This window comes from Protopterus annectens, chromosome 9.part0, assembly GCF_019279795.1.
Source record: "Protopterus annectens isolate FY-2018-M chromosome 9.part0, PAN1.0, whole genome shotgun sequence".
Taxonomy (NCBI): domain Eukaryota; kingdom Metazoa; phylum Chordata; order Ceratodontiformes; family Protopteridae; genus Protopterus; species Protopterus annectens.
The window spans coordinates 1494429776-1494452248 of record NC_056743.1 but is presented as its reverse complement, the minus strand read 5'-3'; the positions used below and the strand labels follow the sequence as shown (position 1 = coordinate 1494452248).

General features: G+C 37.3%; 1 protein-coding gene across 2 annotated transcripts in view; it reads right to left on the bottom strand.

Annotated features, from left to right (window-relative positions):
- Window positions 1-17764, bottom strand: part of NOTCH3 (notch receptor 3) — a 798092-nt gene extending 780328 nt beyond the window's left edge. Inside the window, exon 1 of one of the 2 annotated variants that reach the window (XM_044084438.1) lies at window positions 16885-17764. In XM_044084438.1, coding sequence (XP_043940373.1) covers window positions 16885-16966 — 82 coding nt within the window. In that variant the 5' untranslated portion in view covers window positions 16967-17764. The remainder of the gene's footprint in view (window positions 1-16884) is intronic. The other variant, XM_044084439.1, reaches the window with a different exon arrangement.
- Between the last annotated feature and the right edge of the window lie 4709 nt (window positions 17765-22473).

The following is a 22473-nucleotide window of genomic DNA, read 5'->3' as shown; positions in this document are numbered from 1 at the left end:
CTATAATAGCGTTGACAGTAGGCTTGGAAATGCATTGATATGTATGAGTATCAAGTAAAAGTTTCTCCATTTGTGTGACATATAAATCCTTGTCCATTAACACTATACCACCTCCTTTACCTGCCTGCTTAATAACTAGTGAATGTATATTTTTTAATTCTTGCAGGGCTCCTACTGTGAAGTTATAAAATGACATACTAGTATCAGTTGAGTTGTTTAATTCTCTAAAAGCAATTTCATATACATCTATGAATCGTTGAATACCTGTTGGTAAAGCTGGAACAAAGGTACTAGGTTTTCTGTATATATTATGCCCTTTATTACCTGCAGTAGTATCTGTAGGAAACAAACACTTTAGGGAAAGACTTCTGCCAAGTAGTCTTAAGTCCTTCAACATTTCTGCTGGGTCGGCCCTCCTTGCAGGAATAAAAGATAAACCTTTATTAAGAACACTAAGCTGTTCACTATTTAACACAAAAGAAGAAATATTTATAACTAAGTCTGAGACTACAGAGGAACTGCCGAATTGCTAGTAGTAGTAACAGGAATTTGCAAGCCTGGTTCCACTTATGTAGCATTTGTAGATACGGGCGCCATAACTCCCCGATCATTCGTAGAACTGGAAACAGGACCAGAGGAGCCAGTCATGTTTCCCTGCAATGCAGTATTTGCATTAAAGGGACCAGTACTCTGAATAGATGTAGTTTTAACTTCTTTCGGCCAAGAAAAGACATTGTTTCTTGCAAAGTCGGTTTTATCTCTATTAAGTTTAGATAACTTAATAGACTGTAGTTTCTTCTCATAAGCAACTATATTATCCTGTAGTTGACTCATTTTGTTGAATGTAATATCACAAGAAAAATTGTCAGTGATTTTTGTTTCGAGATCAATAGTCTGTGACAGACACTGAGTTTCAGACTTCATAACCTTCAGAAAAATGCATGCCAAAGCAAGACCTGTTATTCTATCAAGTGTCTCAGTTTATACAACAATTTTAGTACTGTTTATATGTTCCCCCGGTATATTTGGCCTTGTCCAGATTTCCTGTATTAACAGGTTGAGAGGTACATGCAAATAAATTGCTTTATAGAATTAGGCATATCCAAACCTCTCAACTGTCCCCAATTTTGGCTCAAAATGTTGCTCTTCCCCTAATAATCCTGCCAAAAATGGCAATTTTGGAAGAAAACGTGGAGGGTTTACAGTTAAGAAATAACTGTAATAATCAGAGCTATAGATTACTTTTATTTCAGAAATGCATGTAGATTCTTTTACTTTGTCAGCTGCTCAAGTTAGCAGTACTAATATTAAAAAAGTGTCTCTTCTTTGACAGGTTCCCAGCTGTATTGTGTGACTATTTTATATTTTTGCATCACATTTTTGGTCCATTTTTCATAAAATTGTGTTTTTTGGCAAATTAGTAGAAAATCATTAAAGACTGAAGTTAGAAAATAATGACAGATATTTGAGTTTCAGATTTCATGCCCTTCAGAAAATATCATACTGATGCAAGACCTACTATTCTATTATCTTTCTAAGTTTATAAGATCAATATTTAAAAAGTGTCCTTATTTTTGGGCCTTTGTCCCACTTTTATGTATGGCTTTGTCCAGATTTCTTGCTCTGAGGTTGAGAGGTATGACAAATGTGTCAGGGCCATCACAGTCAGCCAGAGACGTTTCAAATTGTGACATACTTGTTGCACCCCACTCCCTCATGTAGTGACTATGGATGTGTCCAAGCAAGGCAAGGAGCAGTTATGCAGTGTAAATGTGCAGAGTATCCCCCCATCCAAGGTAGACACAAGTACTACTTTTATTCTGTCCTTGATTTTGCAGAATGATCTGGTTTCTGTCATATTTTTATACTGTTGATTTATACTTATTATTATTGAGAAAATGCCTGTTGCTCTGTGTTTAAGTAGCAATGCTTTAATGACCATCAGCTAAGCTTGTCTGAGATTGTAAGCTTTAATAAGCATACTGTTAAAGAATTGCCAACACTGAAAGCCTTTCTGTTGTTGCCATGCAGAGAATACTTATATAGCTAGATAATGTATAAGCCTTGGGCATTGAAATGCATATGACAGTATTTGTAATAAAGGACAGAATTACATTATTTAAAGACGCTCATAGCATTTGTTGGAGACTTGCAGTCATCATTGCAGACTTTACCTGTAAACCAAACAGAATGCCAATCTATCATGTGTGGTCCATTACCTGTACAATAATCCTTAAAGCAATGTATCTTGAGCTTGTTTCTTGTTTGCATTTCATTTTTTACTTTGATCATGTTTTCCCCATGAAACAAGTAGATAGTTGTTGTCAGGCGTCTTTTTTGGATAAGAAACATTTTTTACAAGAGGAGGTATCACAGAGATTGCTACTTTCAGCATGTTACTTGGTACTTTAATAAAGCTGAATATAAATTATAATTAGAATTGCAGTGCAATGAGAAGTGGTTTGAGTTGAGTGTTGCTTGTTTTTCTTATACTCGATTTTGACTGGCATTCCAGTAATGTATTTAAAAAGTAATTTATTTTTTTCATGCCTCCCAACCTTTTTGTTTCCATCTAAATATTAAGTAAGCTGTCATGCAGCCAATGCATTGAAATATTTTTTTTCTTCTACACTTCATTTTGTCTTGATTGGACTCTCATGATGATGGTTTGGCACCCAGGGCAGCGTATTTAATTAAAGTTCCAGTTTTTGTGGTTTTGAGCATAGCTCCTCCCCTTTCTGGTTGGCCACACCCCCTCCCATTGGCCCCACCCATTCAGCTGTCTCCTGCAGCCCCCCCTTTGATTTGAAGTCACCAGCCACCACTAGTAAAGATATTAGAAGTATCTTTGGCAAAAATAGGAAGACTAACTACTGTAGGTTTAAAATGTACAGAACAAGTACATAGAACTCTAAAATTATATGCTTATATTAATTGTAAAGAAAAGCAAAGCTTATTTCTTCAGATTTTACATTATGTAGTGATAAATATGATATTATAATAACAGCAGACTTTAACTGTGATTTAAGAGGCAAGTGTAAAAAGAAAGGAAATGCTATAAGAAAAAAATGTTAGAAGTCAAGATGTGGCAAGTTAAAACTTTGGGACAAAAATTCATGGAATTAAAAAGGGGTATTACAGAACTAAAATAGATTACTTTACAGTGCCACAAATTTTAGTTATAGGAAAAGGGAAGGTAGTTGAAACAGGACTTTCTGATCATATTGTATTATGGCAAGAGATAAAGGGAAACAGGTGAAATATAAAAACAGGCAAAGAAATAGGAATAAAAAAGAAAATGAGAAAGTATGTAATAAAGAATGAATCAGATTAGTAATATGTTTATAGAAAGATCATATTACTATGAGAACATTTTATAAAATTTGGTCTGAATGGTGGGTGATAATAAAACGTGTGTGTGTGTGTGTGTGTGTGTGTATACACACACACACACACATAGATGTATAGATATAGAAATATGTAGATACAGAAATATGTTACAGTGGCAATATGTTATGAGAAAAGTAGTGAAAGAAAACTATGAAAGAACACATAGCAATGCATTGGAAGATTTAGAACACAATAATTTAGAACATAATGATAGAAAGTAGTTTGATAAAGAAAAAGAATTATATGAAAAAACTGAGAAAAAAGACAAAAACTGTTAAAAAACAAGGTAGTAGAAAAAACAACAGAAAATTAAAAAGTTAGCATAAAAAGAGAATAAAGAGCTGGAAAAGACTTCTTTAAATGAGCTACATAAAGTATAAGGACAAGTGAGCATAGATTTGGCTGCAGGACCAGATGGAATAGGATATGAAATGTATAACAATTTAAGGAATTAACAAAAAAAAAAAATCAAAAATTTTGAATGAATGTTTTAATGAAGGTTCTATGTTTAAAAAATTATGTAGTAGAACACTGACATTCCTATGGAAGAAGGAAAATAGAAGACAATTAAAACACCGGAGACCGATAGTATTGAATAATTATTATTAAGAGCTTTAAGACAATAATATGAAACATATTTAAAACTATAATGGAAATATTATGGAAAATTGAATATACAGTATAACGAGGAAGGGCTGTCAAGAATTATTAATGATAAGAGAAATTGTAGATGACATTACAGAAAAGAAGATGCGAAAATCATGATAGGAGACCTTAACAAGGCATTTAATACAATAGGACGTGGAATTTTACATGTAATAATGAAAGAATATAAGTGAGAAAGTTAGAAAATTACTACTACTATACACTGACCCACATAAAGTAAAATGCTTGTAAATCGCTAGTTAAGTGAAGAGGTATATATTAAGAGTGGCATAAGACAGAATTATATACTCTTTGCATTAGTTATGAATGTGATAGTATGTGAAATAAATTACAAAATTAAGGAGGTAGGGTATATAACATCTGAAAGGGTTAAGAATTCCAGTTCTTTTAACATATACTGATGACATATGAGTGTCTATAGGTGATAGGGATGGCTTTAAATAAAGAGAAAAGTAAAGGTTTAGGTAAAGCAGTAAAGATAGGGTGAGAAATTTCTGTGTTAGGTATAAAATTTTGGAATAAGGATGTACGCAGAATTCAATGGGGGGAAAACAATAGAAGAAATAAAATAAACCTGTCTTTTCTGGAGAACATATAAATTATCATTCCGAAAAAAATGGCTTACTTGATAAACTCAGTACTGATGGGAAAAATAGCAAACATAGCAAGTGTATTTAAGTTGCTAACGATATCTGAAGAGGAATTTTTACAGATTTTTTTTTCATTTATGTGAGGTTTTAGATTAAACCCAGTAAAACCAGTAGTTCTATATGTAAATAAAGAGGAAGGAGGTGTAAGATTAATTAACCCAGTGGTATATGCTGCTTTGTTAAATCTGTGCAAAACTTTAAAGTGAATAAACGCAAAAGATGACATTAGTAATAACTGTATAAATATAAGTATGATAAATTTGGGGGTATGTATGGTAAAAAGAAATAAAATATTACCAAGTAAAAATATTTTTGATGATATAGAAAAAGATAGAAAAGTTTTGTATAAGAATGCAATGGTAAAACATTGCTATGTAAAACCATGGGAAAATCTAACAGATGAAAAAATCAAAGCTACAAAAATAAGAAGCAAATGGTGCAATCAGAAAGTACAATGTCAAGATTTTGTTTATTTATTTTTGTGAAGACTGTCAAAAGATAAATTACCAGTAAAAACAAATATGCCATATAAAAAGAAAAGTGATAGAATAAGTTTACATTGTCAAGAAGAAGAAACTGCAGAACATGTTTTTTTTTTTTTTGAACTGTAAAAGAGTAAAAAAAAAGTTATGGGGAAAACTATGTAATGAAGCTTTTTTTTAAAGATAAAAAAGAAGTAGATAAAATAAACATGGATATGATTAACAGGAATCTTATAAGAAAAAAGTAAAAAAATATGTTAAAAGCATAGATATTGGTAAATGGATTTTAGCGACAATGTTTATCTTTCGGCTTTTCCCAGTAAGGGGTCACCACAACGGAACTCCGGTCCACTAATGAATGGCAGTAGATTTTTACGAAACGCCGAGGTGCCAGCTCGACACCCAACCTTCAACGAAGGCACACCCATACGCATGCATGTCTTTTGAACACACAGAAGGCACTCCCAAGCCAAGCATCGAACGGGAGAACCTCATGCTGTGAGGTAACAACGCTACCGCCGTACCACCGTGGCATCCGGATTTTAGCGACAATGCTAAGTAAAATCATATAGTGGTTATGGAGAAAGGAGTAGGGGTCTAACAGGGATGAAAATTTAGAGCGACTGTAAAGGAAATTATGAATATGGGAAAATATATTTGTACATCTATATATCTGTATATTTATAAATATTTGCAAATATCTAAATATGTTGTAAATAAGAATTATTTTTGTATATAAATTAAGGACCCCTATTCTTTTAAAAAAATGCCATAGGATCTTTTATATCCATCTGAGCTACCACCAACTCAGACACACGAGGCCTCAGTTTAACATGTCACCCGTTATGACTTACTGTTAGAATGGCTCCCTTCAAAGAGACCATTATACTCTACTGCTAGAATAGATTAGAATAATGAAGCTTAAATTTTTTTTCTTAGCAAATTTGCTTTGACTTCTTCAGTACTCATGTGACAGCCCTACTCTAAAGACACAATGAAAAAGAAGGTCTTCCCCATGTTTTGAAAAAAACGGCACTACAAGTGTAGCTGGAGGGGGAACATTATTTTATCTTAATTAAAAGCAGCACAGTATACACTTATCACAAGCCCACCCAAATACCTAAAACATATAAATCTATCCACGTGGCCTCATACTGGGGTGGGTGGCAAGACTGCCCTCCCTAAAACAAGTAACCTAAAAATAATAAATTACTCCAACCACTTACACTTTACTGTTTTTAGCAAAACCACTAGGAATAGTAGTCTATAAATAACTATTAAATCAGGTCACAAAACAATGCACAAATAAACAAAATCGCTTTAGTTTTAAGACCTGAGTAAAGCACATACTGCACATAAAGCAGTCACTCTGATAATTTGATCACTTGCTTACTTCTAGCACAAACAAGGGACAACGCGAACGTGGTATGTATTTTTAGAATTCTGCAAGGTCTGTTCTGTAACAGTTGCATCAAAATGGGAATAAACTTCATTGTATGCATGGTTTCCATGCAGCAGTGGGAGGCGCAAAACTAATTTACAGAACATGCCCTTTGAAAAATTGTGGGGATGCCTTTTGTGGGCAGAACATTGCATACCTCTGACAGACACTTCACTGAGAGTGTATTACTGCCTGGATGACATCATCTCTGTTGGTTCTCACTTGACAATGAGAACAAATGGGCTGATTGACTGAGAAAAGGTGGTTTGATGATTAGCTGGCAGTGGGGGCAAAAATGTTTGGGTGGGGATTCTTAATGCGTTTTTGTGTAGTACCACCCTACTCTTCAGCTTCAATAATTAGCTTTACAGCTTGTATTTTTAATATGCAGATAGATATACATAGACATGCACATCTATACACCTATGCAAACCAGCCAACAATCACATAAGCACCTGTCTCACAAAAACAGCCCCACAGTCATAAAAATTAACAGATACACACACAAAAAACAATCAAGGGACTTAAACCCAAATGAATGCTCACCAAGAAAAAGGACACACTTACAAAAACTACTACTCCAGCCAAACGTCTCTGGACAAATGCATGTGCACACACACACCTCTCTCGACATATATATATATATATATATATATATATATATATATATATATATATATATATATACACATAGTTTTTTTAATATAATACCATATTTCAAACATTAACAGAAACCAAAGATAAACAAAAACACTATGTATAACTTCAAAACCTAACAGAAAACATCACAATGCAACATTAAACTGATGTCTGCAATCTAATCACGTGCCACTTCTGTCTGGCTTCCATTATACCTAGTGTATGTATTTCAGCAGAATTTAAAATTACAACATTTCAGCTCTTTTTGAAAATGCGTGTACTGCATTCTAGAAAATGCATTACATCAAAAGTTAACATTAAAATCTGACAGCTTCATCCATTCTTTGCTTGCTAATTCATTGACCAGTACAGTACAGCTGAGCTAAAAGCCCCGTTTTTATTGATGTCCTTGGGAGAAAAGTTCCATTAAGAACACTTGATAATGCTCACTGTACCTCATTTTAGTATTAAGCAATGTTACTATGAATTTACAATGACTACCAACTGTTTATACTGTCTTTGTCATCAAACTCTAATTGATCTCACATTTGAATTCTGTCTACTATACTGCAGTATTACTGTTAACATGATAGAAATCATAAACTTCTGAAACAGTCTCTAAGGCTTGGTTGTGGCTAAGAAAGGTCTTTGGACCACCCAACTACCTGGCTAACAAATGCACTAATTAAGTCCCAATAGACACCAAAGGCACTGTATTACCAACTTCATTTGAAGATAGTTTTTCAGTCCCCAACTATAAAGATGCCACTAATTATACAATACTTAAAAATGCAAGATCTGAACCATTACAACAGATTAACTACTAGTAAACCATGTCAGATTTTAACAAATACCACAATAGTTTGCTTTATCACTTGGACTCAGAAAATAAGACTGCTGCTTATGGTGAATTATCCCAAAAGCTATACAAGACATTCTATGTCATGGCTAATCATAGAAAACGCTTCTTAATACAGCAGTGTGACTGTAGTTTATTAGATGTATCACATGGGGTACAAGAAAAAGTAGGTTCCCGGATAGGATGCAAGTTTGTCCCACAGGCTACAGACTAAAGGCAGCTATGGAGAATTATAAATGGAGCAGCAGCTAAAGTATTTTTGTATTCTGAAAAGAACAGATCCCACTGCAGTACTAAGAAGCTGAGCTCACACCAGTAAAACAGACTTTAGTTAAACCGGACCACCTACCCAAACAAACTGACTACTTCTATTCCTTGCTTCTTACTTATTTAGACCAAATTAAAACTCCATTTTTAGAAGAAGGCCTTTCTTTGTTTGCTTCCCCTGACCAGAACTACCAGCTCACTACAGTATTATTACTGCAACACTAATGCAAGCACATATTGTGATAACCCAGAGCCTTCTGATATTTGCAACCTCGAAAGCAAGTTGGCTACCCCTTGGCCAACAGACACTGCTGGTAATAAGGACTAGTGACAACACTTTCTTAAAACTGCTACAGCACCAAACTACGACTTTAGAATAGATGTTGCAAAGAAGGTACCACTGCTCAACAAACAACTGCGGTGAAACACTGTAAAGAAGTAGGCTAACAAGAGGTATGATCATAACCAGTTCAGTGATTCTTACCAGAAGGATGGTCAAAGTGCAACAAGGAATGTCAAGACACCCTACACATAACTATGGGGCTCAGGGTGTGCTCCAGTAGCACTTATTTATTCTGAAGATCATGAAGCCACAGCAGTTTCCTAGATGTACCACATGCATACCTTATTACCAGAAGGATGGTTGAAGTGTGGCAAGGAATGTCAAGACACCCTACACATAACTATGGGGCTCAGAGTGTGCTCCAGTAGCACTTATTTATACTGAACTGCGTGAAGTCACAGCAGCTTTCTAGATGTACCACATGCAAACCCTTCAACTGTCCAGATTTTTGCTTCATATTTTTGGTATTTTTGTTTTTTGGACAAATCACAGAGGACTGAAGTCACTAAATAAAGACATATATTTGAGTTTCAGACTTCATATCCTTTGGAAAATGCATGCTAACACAAACCCTGTTATTCTAGTAACTGTCTTAAGTTTATAACAGTAATGTCCATACTTTCGATAGATTTTCAGATTTCTCACATTAAGTATAAAGAAGATGGGGTACGAGAAAAGTAGGTTCTACACAGTGAAACAGAGAGACTGGTGGCATGGAGATATTAGTATTCTTCTGCTCCACATATGATTAAGGAGGCTTATGTTCTTTACATGAAGTGACAGTGCTTCTGCTTTTACTATTATAAATCAACTTTGCAGGGCAGCACTCACAGTATGCTTCCAACAGCACACTCTTCTTTGTAACAGATACTTCCAGCAATTGCAACAACCGGTAACTTGAAAAGCCAATAACAGTTTCTGATGGGATCTGCAGGAAATTAGCATAAATTGCAGCAAAGCACATCAAAATAACATGCATGAACAATAATGTACTTTGTACCACAGTACTATTTCTGAACATATTGTCATCAGTCAAGAAAGCACCCTGCCCATTACAGCAGACATGTTTTTAGGATGTAGGAGATTATAGTCACTGCTCAAACTTTTTTTTCTTTTAAAAACAACTGGCACCAATATAATACCCTCACCCCCACTGGGCCTGCAGCCAAATGTGTAACAGTTCATGTTTCCATCTAGTCACAAGAACTATGTGAAGAACATACCATGTGATTTAGTGACTTGGGCACTCAAGAAATTTCATAGTCTTTATGTGACTTGTCTATGGATTTTACCATACCTGATATCATCACCTGTCAAGGCTGTACTTCAGTCATCAAAAACAAGGACTTTCAGACTGCTACAGCATACAAAAAAATGCAACTGATTATGAAGAAATGTGCCACAGCAAATGAGATGGAAAATAAACCATGCTGAATGATGGTGCTTGATAAAACATAGAAATGTTTTCAGCACAACTACATACACATTTAGAAACTATATGTTTAGAACTGTGAGAAACAACTGAGAAGACACAAACAGAAAAATGTTAACCTCAACCCAAGAGGGTACGACACATAAGAAAATTATATTTGAATTGAATAGAATTTCTAACCGCTACTTAGACAGATCTGCATCTGAAAAGTTTCGCCATCTCCCAATTATAGGTTCAAATTTTCCAACTTTCCTGCTGCTGCCGTGAAAAGGACAAGAAGCACTGGCTATATAGTATGGCCCACTGCCAGCCTTCTGAACAGCTCAAAGCACTTCTGTAACCACGAACTGCTTGGCCCGCACTCCCACTCCAGTCCCTCTGTGTTTACCTGTGAGGTGAGAAGTAATGAGTTGCCTACTCCTCAATTTCAAAACAGAACATCAGTCTCCAATACTGCCACACACAAAGATGAATAAGGAGATGATGTGCAGTGATATACAAATAAATTAAACACCAGGGTCTACAAAACGAAATTCAAAACTAAAAGTACACGTAACAGAATCATAGCTTATGTGTGGACGTTAATCAGTTCTACACTATAAATCTTTGCAAAACTCTCACGCAAATGAATCTGAAAATATGGCTAATGACGTCATATTTTTGCACCTCCCAACATATGTGTATCTGGGGGTCTTACTCCTCACACACTATCATCATTATACAGTCTACCACCAAAGCTGCATAACCTTGAAGCAAAGAACATATAGTTTTGAAACTCAGACTTGGGATTTGCTTTCAAGGTTCTTCCAGATGGAGCTTCATATCAGAATCAGAGTCACATTTATTTGCTAAGTATGCACGCATACAAGGAATATGACTGCAGTTTCAGTGACTCTCCAAATATGAATTACATAAATGACATACATACAGCTATCAAGAACAACACAGATGACATACATGCAACTATTAAGAACAAGTCAAAAAAGTAAATATTCATATACACACATACTGTGATTACATGCAGTATCAAAAACCACATTACTTCCTGGAAATTCGCAATATTACATATTCCCTCTACAGGATTATCCAAACTTCAGACTCGTATTTTAATAATGCAAACTGGGAGCCATAATTGACTCTCCGGCTGACATGGACATCCTTCAAAAAGGCCTTACTGAGACAGACACCTGGTATCAAAGTCATGGCCTCAAGCTAACTGCCAAAAAATGCATAGTCATCCCGTTTGGGAAAAACAAAACACCCACGAATTACCACATAGGCGGCAGCCCCCTTAATACAGAAGAGGTAATAAGAGATCTGGGGACCCAGGTAGACAGTAATCTCTCCTTTGACAATCATATTGCCAAAGTAGTTAAGAAATCCTTATATGTGGCCCATCTAATTACTAAGGGGTTTGCATCTAGAAATAAAGAGGTTATATAGTGCCGCTCTACTCGTCACTCATCAGATCCATCATAGAGTACAATGCCCCATTTGGGATGTACCTCGCAAGACACTTCCAACTGCTGGAAAGACCACAAAAGCACCTCACCAAGAGGATTACTGGCCTCAAACACATGTCCTATGCAGCCCGACTGAAAAAACTCCAGCTGTACTCAGTGGCATATCGCTTACTCAGAGGTGATCTCTGCCTGACTTACAAAGCCATGTCCAACTAAGAATTGATGGACATGCTCCACCTAAAGAAATCCAAGTCACTGAGAGCCACACACTCTAGTGAGCTAAACCTCGCCACAACAATAAATAGAACATGCTGGAGGGATAGATTCCTGTCACAGAGACTCTCCATGCTTTGGAACAAAATTCCTAACTACATTAGGCAGAGCCCCTCACTAACACTCATCAAGAGAAGCCTTGACGAGTGGATGGGTAACAGAAAATACACCCCTGGGATCACTTCATTGGCTCTGCTTGACAGAGGCTCAGTTAATTAATCAATGTGGCGGCGAAAGCCGACACACTCTGGCTAGGCTTATAAATGCCTTCGGGCAGACAGCCTAGTACCTACCCCTGAACCTATGAACCTATAACTCTTTTCCCTTGTCAAACTTTATATCACCCTTAACTGGAAGGACAGATCTCTTCTCACTTGGGATGGTTTAAAAAACTTGCTACCAAACACTTACTTGCCCACAAATATCTGAAATACACCCAAAGACTTATATCCCACTGAATATTGGGATATAAAATATCCCACTGAATATTGGGATATTTTATTTAATATCTTTCTAGCTTAATCTCTGTTAACTTATCTATTTTGTTGGACATAAGGTGTATCTGTAAATAATTATTTGTTGCATATAAGTCTATATTACTTTTATTGTTTTGGTTGTGCATTGTCTGCTACCATTTTGTATTGCATTATTAAAAATTGTTAATAAAAAGATTAAAAAAACATATTACTCTGTTGCAATACTGTCCATCACACTCCTCACATACATGTTTTTTACATTATCAAACAGGTAAAACTTTTACAGTAAAGGATTAGAAGACTGTAAAATGAAATAGTTACCTTATATACCCCTCAAAGTTAAGCAAACATTTTAAAGCTTATTCATTAATGAAGGATCTTGCACCCCAACACAATCAATCACGTTCTCATCTCTTAGCAGGAACGTGTACCACCCTGAGGCAAAATAAATATGTCATTTAAACAACTCTTCTCAATACCCAACAAATAATTTTCCTTGTTTTGGGGACATGAAAGCAAAAACCATCATGAAATTGGATTATTGTACAATTAACATATTTTTGAAACTGTTGGATGAAAATATGCTTTACATGTTTTCCCTTGCAGGTGATAATTCTCATCGGATAAGTGTACTTTTTTCTAGACCCAGAACCTTTCAGGAATTGGAATATATTTCAGCTGTCTTCCTAAAACTTCAGTGGCTGAAAAACATTTACATTCATTAGCTCAAGAGAAGTACTCTGTACATGCAACTGCTGCTAAAAGGAAACTCCACTGCATGTGTGTCCCACACCAAGCGCTATTTGCCACCTGCAGAGAAAGCAATACTCAACAGACGAGGAGAACTGGTCTAGGATCACTGTTGCTCAGTGTGCTTTAAGTATGCTAAATGCCTACAGACTGTGAAAACCTGTTTTTCACAGGCTGTTGTAGTTTGAAAGGGCTTACTTTAATTCTGTATATCTGTATATAATATAGGCATCTATTAAATTGCACTTTTTTGCTGCCCATTAAAGGTGTCAACATGCAAACTTTTCTATGAATACACCGTGAAGTAACTTCCTATGAAAATATCTGGTGGGTTTGGCATAATGGTTAAGGTCTTCACCTTATAAATACAAAATACATGGTTTGATTATGTCCTTGGGCCTTTTACCTAGGCTTAAAATGGCCCTACATGGCAGTTAGCCTAGTATTCACCTGTTACCATATTAGCTCCTTAAACCCCTTCAGCAGATATTCAAGTACCCAATATGCCAGCTGCATAATCCTGAGAAAAAATCTTGGAAACCAAGGCAACAGATCCTCACTTCCAGACATGAAATGCCAGATTACTGCAGTAGGCATGTCTTACATTTTAGCTGTTACATAAACACTTTATTAATTCACTTCTTCACAACCAGTTACATGGTCATAAATAATACAAATTATAATGCATCTTGTGGAATGCAAAATAGCCGAATTAAGTAAAGCATGCACACTGCAACCTTGTTTTCTGCTATCTAAGCCAGTATTTGGGCACAAATGCATGTTTGGCCACTCCACTTTGTATGAATTATACGGGATATACTCAGCATGGCAAAAAATCTGAAGGTACACCTGATACACAAAAGCTTCTACTGCCTACATATACGTGAGCTGCTTGGGTTGAAATTACTCATCAGTTTGAGCAGATGGTTAACTCCTTCCCCGAGGCATTCTTCTCTCATGAAAGACTGGGAAATTGAGCAAGGGGAAACCATAGCATCCTTTCTAACCTTTGAGGGGGCAACTTTTTCTTCCAGTCAGTCAGGTTTGGCAGCCTTAGTTCTATACAATTACCTTTACCTTTTGTTAGCTTCTTTTGTAACTGCTCTGAAAGGTGTAACTCTGCTGTGCATACACACTTGCTAACCTGTCTAGTCACCAGGGGTTAGAAATCTTTTGTGAAGCACTGATTATTTGCCTGTTGATTTAAGGTGGGTGGGTTTTAACTTCTTTTTAAATCTTTTAATAAATAATTTACAAAAAAAAAATGAAAGCTTAATACCTTCTCTCATAACAATCATCTAACATTAACTTTATGCTGTACAACACACTAGCTATATACAAACATGATGAAGTCTCCTGCTTAATCATACTGCACTAATATGTAGTAAACTATATTGTGTTCCCCACCAAATAATATTTAATTCTTTATTTGCAAACTGAAAAAAGTTGGTCCAAATAAGCACTAAGGTGCCCCTTTTACATTTGAGATCCAAGAAGTTGCAAGTCAGTTTCACAGCAACATGGGCATAACATATTTACCTTAATAAAATATAGCATGTTTTGTTTGTGGACATTTTGAGAAAAATCAGAATGCTACAAAACGTGAAGGGTTTCAGATAAGCCTTCTGAAAGCTTGGCAGCAGAAACAGAACAGAAAAGTCCATTTAAAACCTTAACCCAAACCATTACAAACACTATACTAGAGACATACATCTGGGATCAATTATAAAAACTCATGTAAAACATAATTCTAATAATATTTTAATGCTATAGGTATTCAAGGGGGGAAAGCATGCTTATCTGCCACATCTGCTAATTAGCTAAAAGTCATGCCGCATACAGCCACAGGACAGAAATCAGACATGGGAAAAATCTACAAAAAGAAAGAACAGCTAACTAACAGACAGCAGAAATATACACAGATGTGACACAATTAATGCCAGCCAAACATGAGCAGAAATTAATCAAATATTTATCCACGCCAGCCCACACAGGAAAGTTCAAACAGACATTTATGCATTCTTTAGGAGGGGAGGGATGGAAATGGGTAAATATACCTCTCGCCCTGGGAAGGACAGCATTAAAACTTTAGGCAAGTGTTCTCTTTCTTGCTGGTTCACAGATTCAATATTAAATATAGGTAAGACTAGTCTTGTCTGGAGATGGTTATTGCACAAGAAAAGGGCTGCTATTCAGTTCACTGCAATGATCCACTTAATAGCCTTTTAACGTCAAGAAAACGTCAGTCCTTTTGCGCTCACCAAAAGTGTTACATAGGACAATTGTATGTTACAATCTAGAACACCGCAGTAAAAATATAAAGACTTTAACATTTACAAAACGCAACCACCCCTGATTCACCAGACACAACATCCCTAGCCACCATTCATCTCAGCTTTTAAACTGCTTTACTCAAGAACTCCAGACAAAAGCAGAATTAATGGGAGTCATACTTCTCAACTGTCCAGATGTCCGCAGAATATACACATTTTTGCCCCATTCCTTAAAATTTGTGGTTTTCTGGCAAATCACTGAGGACTGAAGTCACTAATGACATAGGTTTGAGTTGCAGACAATATATTTTAGAAAATGCACGGTAACAGAAGCCCTGTTATTCTAACAAATGTCTACATGTATAAGATCAACATTTAAAATGTGTCCGTATTTTGCCCCCCCTCCCCCCGTGTAGATTTCTTAAGGTAAGTTGGGACTCGACAAAAAAAATCAGTGACGATTTTAAATATTAATGTATGCAATGGAACGACGAGTTCTGCATCAACATGCATTTTTGAACAAGAAACATGATACCATGGCGTAAAAACAGGGTGCTACCCTTTGCGATTAATCAGAAAATCAAAAATTTTACGAGAAACAGGACAAACATACGCGACAAAATCAGGGACAGCCGCGAGGAAAGCTAGCCAAACTAAACCTTCACCCAGACTTAACGCACAGATGATGGAAATACAAACTGCTCGGAGTCAGACAGGTGGTTCACCTGTCGACCAAGTAATTGGCTACATCGCGAAAACAGCGAGAAGAGGATAAAGAATTACAACAACTCGATTACCAAAAGTCAGCAGCACAGTATGCAGAACGGCCCAGAGTACTGCTCCTGCTTCACTAGCCACAAACCTTACAACCGCAGGTTCTGAACCCAACAGCGGCAACAGAGAAATCTAGAAGGGATAGGCTAGGGTAGTAAACACTATAACAAAATCTTTAGTCCAGTAGTCTACATTTGTCCAAGTACAGACATAACCAAAACAATGAGGGAGAAAAAACACGATTCGTTACATGAGGTAATGCAACAAGTTTCCATCGACCTGCATTTTCTGAAAAGTCGTCAAACTCGTCTATCTAACAAGACTGACTGTAATCCACATTGATTTACCAAAACCAACAAAAAAATCACAAGGGCCAGAACAGAATCGGGGGAGTTCTGCAAATTTGACGCCAGGTGACAGATATGAGTCTACTGTCTCAAACAGGGAAATGAAAACTCAGTGTATGACATGCACGATTAGACCACACTACAGGATAATTGGGAGAAAATGCATTGCTCATAGACAAATTCATGATACTGTTAAAACAGAACAGATGCGTTCGTTAGCTACAACGCAAGCGAAAGAGAAGAACTCAAAAATGTTTAAATACAACAACTGCGAAAGTGATGCAAAGCAATATGTTACGAGTGGGTACCCCCTCCCCGCTGTTTAATATCCAGCATTCCTCTCCTAAACTTGCATTTACCTGCAGTCCCCATCAGCTGGGCAGTAGAAATAAGCAGCAACACAAGCATCTGAAGAAACAGAGACACTGGTACAAACTCCATTCCAGCTCAGCCTATTTGTCCCCTCACTGTTCCCTTTGAGTCGATGTCAGTGTAACTCAACTTGACCAGCAGCAATAACGATCCTCCACAAACCGGTCGGAGACAAGGCAGTTAAAACGGAATAAGGATGAATTCCACAAAGTGTTCAGAAAGTAAACTATCCTATGAGATACCACCGGACAACGTACTTATCCAACTTGGTGTCAAGTCGCACAGTCTTTCTCCCTGTACAGTCCGATGTACTCTTGTGAACATTAGCAAACCCAGCTCTGATCGAGGGCGTCTCTCCCTGCACCTCTGTCTCCCAGTCCCAAATGTCCAATAAAGGATGACCACAACCCAGTTCTGCATGTACTGTAGTGCCCGGTGGTATTTGGTAGTTATATAAGCGTTACACGTTAACTCCACTGTGCAGGCGCACGTTCTGTCGTCCCCAAGTTACCACAGCGCCGTGCGGTTCGAGCGCTCCTCGGTCCTTTGTGGGTTGTGTTCCCTCTCACTTTCTCTACAACCTGTCCTGTGGAAATCAGACTTAGTCTTACTGCTCACACACATTACTTTGTCCTGTAGCCTGTCCCGGCGATGTTGTGTTTTGTACCTAGCTGCTAGCCTTTACACGTTTTACCACTTCTTTCATAACTTACTTCATTCCCGTCCTAGCACACCACCCCACAGTACTGTAATAAACTTCAGTCAAACTTTGTTCCTTGTCCCACTCAACTTGTGCGCCAAATTCCTCCGCACCTTACAGAAATCACAGCACAGAATTAACGTGACCGGCCTCTGGGATCCTTCCGCAAAGACGGACAAGTTTTTACGCAGCTGCTCAAGTATGTCACTTCAATGGGGGAAGGGGTGCTAATCACATCTGCATAGGGGTTGTAACGATTTACTGCAAGATCTCCAGTTTCTGGTGTATAGATGGAAAGAGGGCGGGACACAAAGGATCAATTCATCTAAGGACAATTTCAAGGCGGCACTACTTTTTCCCTAAAGTGTAACTTTTCCCAGGACCTTGTAGTGTGGGAGCAGCCAGTTATTCTTACCGGTCGCTTTACTCTGGTGGCAGCGTTGGGTTAACCGAAGGCTCTCCTCGTCTGAAACCATGATTAGTCTGTGACTTGTGTTTCGCTCTGCGTTAAAATTAACATTTTGCAAATCAGACTTGTTTGCTGATAAATGTGGTGACAATAATCATGTAAAACAACCACTAGCAGTTTACCTAGTCAGTTTTTATACTGAAAATCTCATACTTTATCTGAAGTTTTTTTTTCTTTCCCCGTCTGTCATCTACTTATGTCAAACACGATACAGGTAAATGCTTATAGTCAATCAAGCGCACGTTTTAAAACTTTTTTGCATTATTAACTAAACATCTTGACATGATACAACACTTTATTCGCGTATTTCTTTCTTCATCTAATGTTCTAAATTAATTTGGTGACTGCAATCCTCTCCATATAAAGCTCATTTACCACTTCTTTCATAACTTACAAAGTTAAGGCAAAGTCAAGAAAAAATAGTGATGAAGTGCGAATCAGGGGATAGCCTAGAAGTAGATGACTAAACTTACAGGTAGCAAACCCAATATAAATCGGTTTGTTTTATAATTGCGTGTGGCTTTTTTAAAATACTTTTGAATTGTATTTTCATACAGCATTAAAGTTCAACTACTTGGGAAGATTACACAGTGACTGAGTGAACCCTTACGGGTTTGCCGGACCTTTGCCTTTCTTAAATCATAGCAGTTTAATAATAAAATAGGGGAGGGGCTCTCCAACATATTTATTTCCCTGTTCCTTGCAGGTATGCGTGAGTGCGACTGCGACAGTGCATGTATGCGTGCGTCTTCGTGTGGGGTGTTGAGACTGAAACTATTTTTAGCTTGTGATCTTAAGTATAGACAAAAAAGTAACAAGCAGCGCAACAGTTAAAAAAAAAACAGACTGAAAGCATCTATTTCAACAGTCTTGCACACATCAAGGTTTTTGAGATTTTTTTTCGAACTATTGTCTGTGACTAATTTTCAGCCACTGGCGGTATCGTAACATTTTAGGTACATTTGTCTCTTGAAGGACAACATACATTATTCAATAATTTTACTGGAAAGCTGATACCGGTTAATAAGTGAAGAGATAATAAAATATACATGTAAACCAGAGTATTTAAAATGTAAACAAAACGCACGTTAAGAGTGTCCTTCTTCTTCTTCTTTCGGCTTTTTCCCGGTTAGGGGTCGCCACAGCGGATCACCTTGTCCGCACATTGAATGGCAGTGGAGTTTTACGGTGTCGAGTTGCCAGCCCGGCGCCCAACCTTCCACAGAAGGCACACTCACACGCACACCTAGGGCCAATTTAGAGTGTCCAATCCACCTGCAGCATGTCTTTGGGATGTGGGAGGAAACCGGAGCACCCGGAGGAAACCCACGCGATCACAGGGAGGACATGCAGACTCCGCACAGAAGGCACCCCAGCCGAGGATCGAACCGGAGAACCTCTTGCTGTGAGGCGACAATGCTAACCATTGCACCACTGTGGCCGCCCCGCACGTTAAGAGTGTCCTATTTGCCCATATTATTCGTGTTATTTGGTATAGACAAGATTTTCAATACAGTATGCCGCTTTAATAATGCAGATCTTGGTTATGAATTCCAAATCCAAAGGGTATTTTCAGCTGTCTCATTCTATAGCCAAAGTAGTAAAACTGCTTAAACAGAAAGGAAACGTACAATACTAAGGTGTGATGGTGTAGCTAGACATACTCTGTACACTTAGTGCATTCTTTCTTTACATCACTCAGAAGCATTGTAGCTTTTTTCATGCTACGTTTTGTCTACACTTTACTAAAGTATTCCCTCTAACAAACACATAACTTGCTAACAGAGAGGATTGCTTAGCTAAAAATGTCTTTAATAGTTTTAGAAAGAAATATTGAAAATAATGTGCACATTTAAAGGAAAATTCTGTCCTTTCCTACAGTTTCACTCAATCTTTAGGTTTCTTTCCTCCCAACAATATGGTTTCAGCATTGTGTAGGAACCAGAAACGTGCTTTTACTTTTTAAAACTTTTATTTCCTTGCACTGGAATCAAAGAAAGGGAAAGCCCACCTACTTTTTTAAAGCTCAACATCTCACATTTTGCAGAGGAATTCGTCTCCATCTGCATGACATTATCATAGACACAGTTAAATCTGTAATTAATCCTGTTAATGTCAGGAACGCAACAGATGATACACACACACACACACACACACACACACACATATATATATATATATATATATATATATATATATATAAAGCTGTGGAACTGTTTTCCACTGTCTTTATTGCAGAGAGAAGGAGAACTTACACTCCCCCTTCATAGCAAAACAAAGCAATTAGATCAGTCAGGGGTTTAAAGGTAATTGTCAGCTTTTCTGACAAATTTACATAGCAGCAACACAGTCAGGAGCGGCCTTAGGTCAACTGGTGCCCTGGGCAAAAGGGCTCCACGGCACCCCCCACCACACCAACTGGTGACCCCATCCAGGTCTACCTACACCAAATAAATACTGGAAAAAGTGCCCTGACTAGAGCGGTGCCCTAGGCGGTTGCCTAGTTGGCCTATGACTAAGGCCGGCTATGAACACAGTGTTGAAATGCTAAGTTTTAAATGTTGGTTATTTATAATAGTTTATATGTTAAGATAACTTAAATGTAGTATCACAAATTTCTGTGACATTTAGAGAAAAGTCAGAAAATATTTTTTTCTTGTAAAGTATCAATGCATTTACTATTTTCAAGCCCTCCCACCCAACACACAGGCCAGAACTGCCTAAATAGAGACAGGTGGCAACCCTATCAACTAGGTGCACTGATACTTTTCATAAAAAGGTCTTTTATGCTTTTTTGTGACATCTTTCCAAAGGCGACTGCATATCTGGTACACACAGATCTATGGTAAGAGAATCCCACTTTGAGTCAGTCCTTACATTGTTAGAATGCATGAGCATTTTGTAGTCCACAAAGGAAATGTGACAATTGATGGCAACCATAATATACAACTGAATTTACTTTAACATACATTCACTATGTGCTCGTGCATTCAAAACATTAAGAAAAAGAAATCAGGAGTACTTAACTGTTTAAATGCGCATGCGTGCACACACGCACACACACACACACACACACACACACACACACACACACACTCAGACACGTGCATTTAAAATCAATATTACATCCCACATATAGTATTCTACATGCTACGTACATACACACACACACACACATATATATATATGTGTGTTTATGTGTAGCACATATATACAGTTACACGGAATTTCCATTTTGATTTGTTTTTCTTGAAAGGACTTGAAGTACACATACAGGCATATAAACTAGTTCTCCATTATATGCACACACACATGTTCTTATGTTTTTGTACAGATGTACTTTGTACACACACTATTCTTCTTTCGGCTTTTCCTGGTTAGGGGTCACCACAGTGGATCACCTGTCTGCTCATGATTGGCAGTGGAGTTTTTTATGGTGTTGAGTTGCCAGCCCGGCGCCCAACCTTCCACAGAAGGCTCATACATGCACAAACTCACACCTAGGGCCAATCTAGTGTGTCCAATCCACCTACAGCATGTCTTTGGGAGGAAACTGGAGCACCTGGAGTAAACCCACGTGACCACAGGGAGGACATGTAGACTCCACACAGAAGGCACCCCAGCCGAGGATCGAACTAAATAACCTCTTGCTGTGAGGCAGCAACGCTAACTGCTGCACCACCGTGGCTGCCCACTTTATATGCACACACACTATATATATATATATATATATATATATATATATATATATATATATATATATATATATATATATATATATATATATATACACAATATGGGTGCACGCAATTTGTTATTTATAATAAACAGCATAGCAGAGTTAAGCATTATTAATGTTTACACTCTAGTAAATCTTGCTTAATGTTTTACTTGTTCACTGTTACACATGTTGAGAATGCAATCTTGGTCTGTGTCTTTATGTCAGTATTTTTTCTTTGTATTGCTGAGTGCATTAAATACTTGTTATTATCTTTGCCAATGTAGCCCAAGTCATGGCTGAAAAAGGTCCTGGGAGCAATTCACTTTCCTGATTACCAAAGTATAAACAAATACGTGATTAAAAAAAAAAGATGAACATGACAGAAATAATTAAAGAACCAGTAAAGCACATTTTAATTCTCCATCATTCATGACAGAGAAAAAAACTTGCCACTGAAGATATTGGGAAGTAGCAGACAGACTAAGTTTGGAGTTCTACTGCTTATCATGATACAGCAAGGATCATTTACTGCAGTCAGGGTTTTAACACCTCAGCACTTCCTTTTGCTGAAGTGGGCTGATGAATGAAGAGAATGAGAGGGAGAGAAGGTTGGATGATGTAGGGATAGTGAATCATGAAGTACAATGGATTAGCAAGGAGGAAGTAAGGCTAGCTATGAAGAGAAT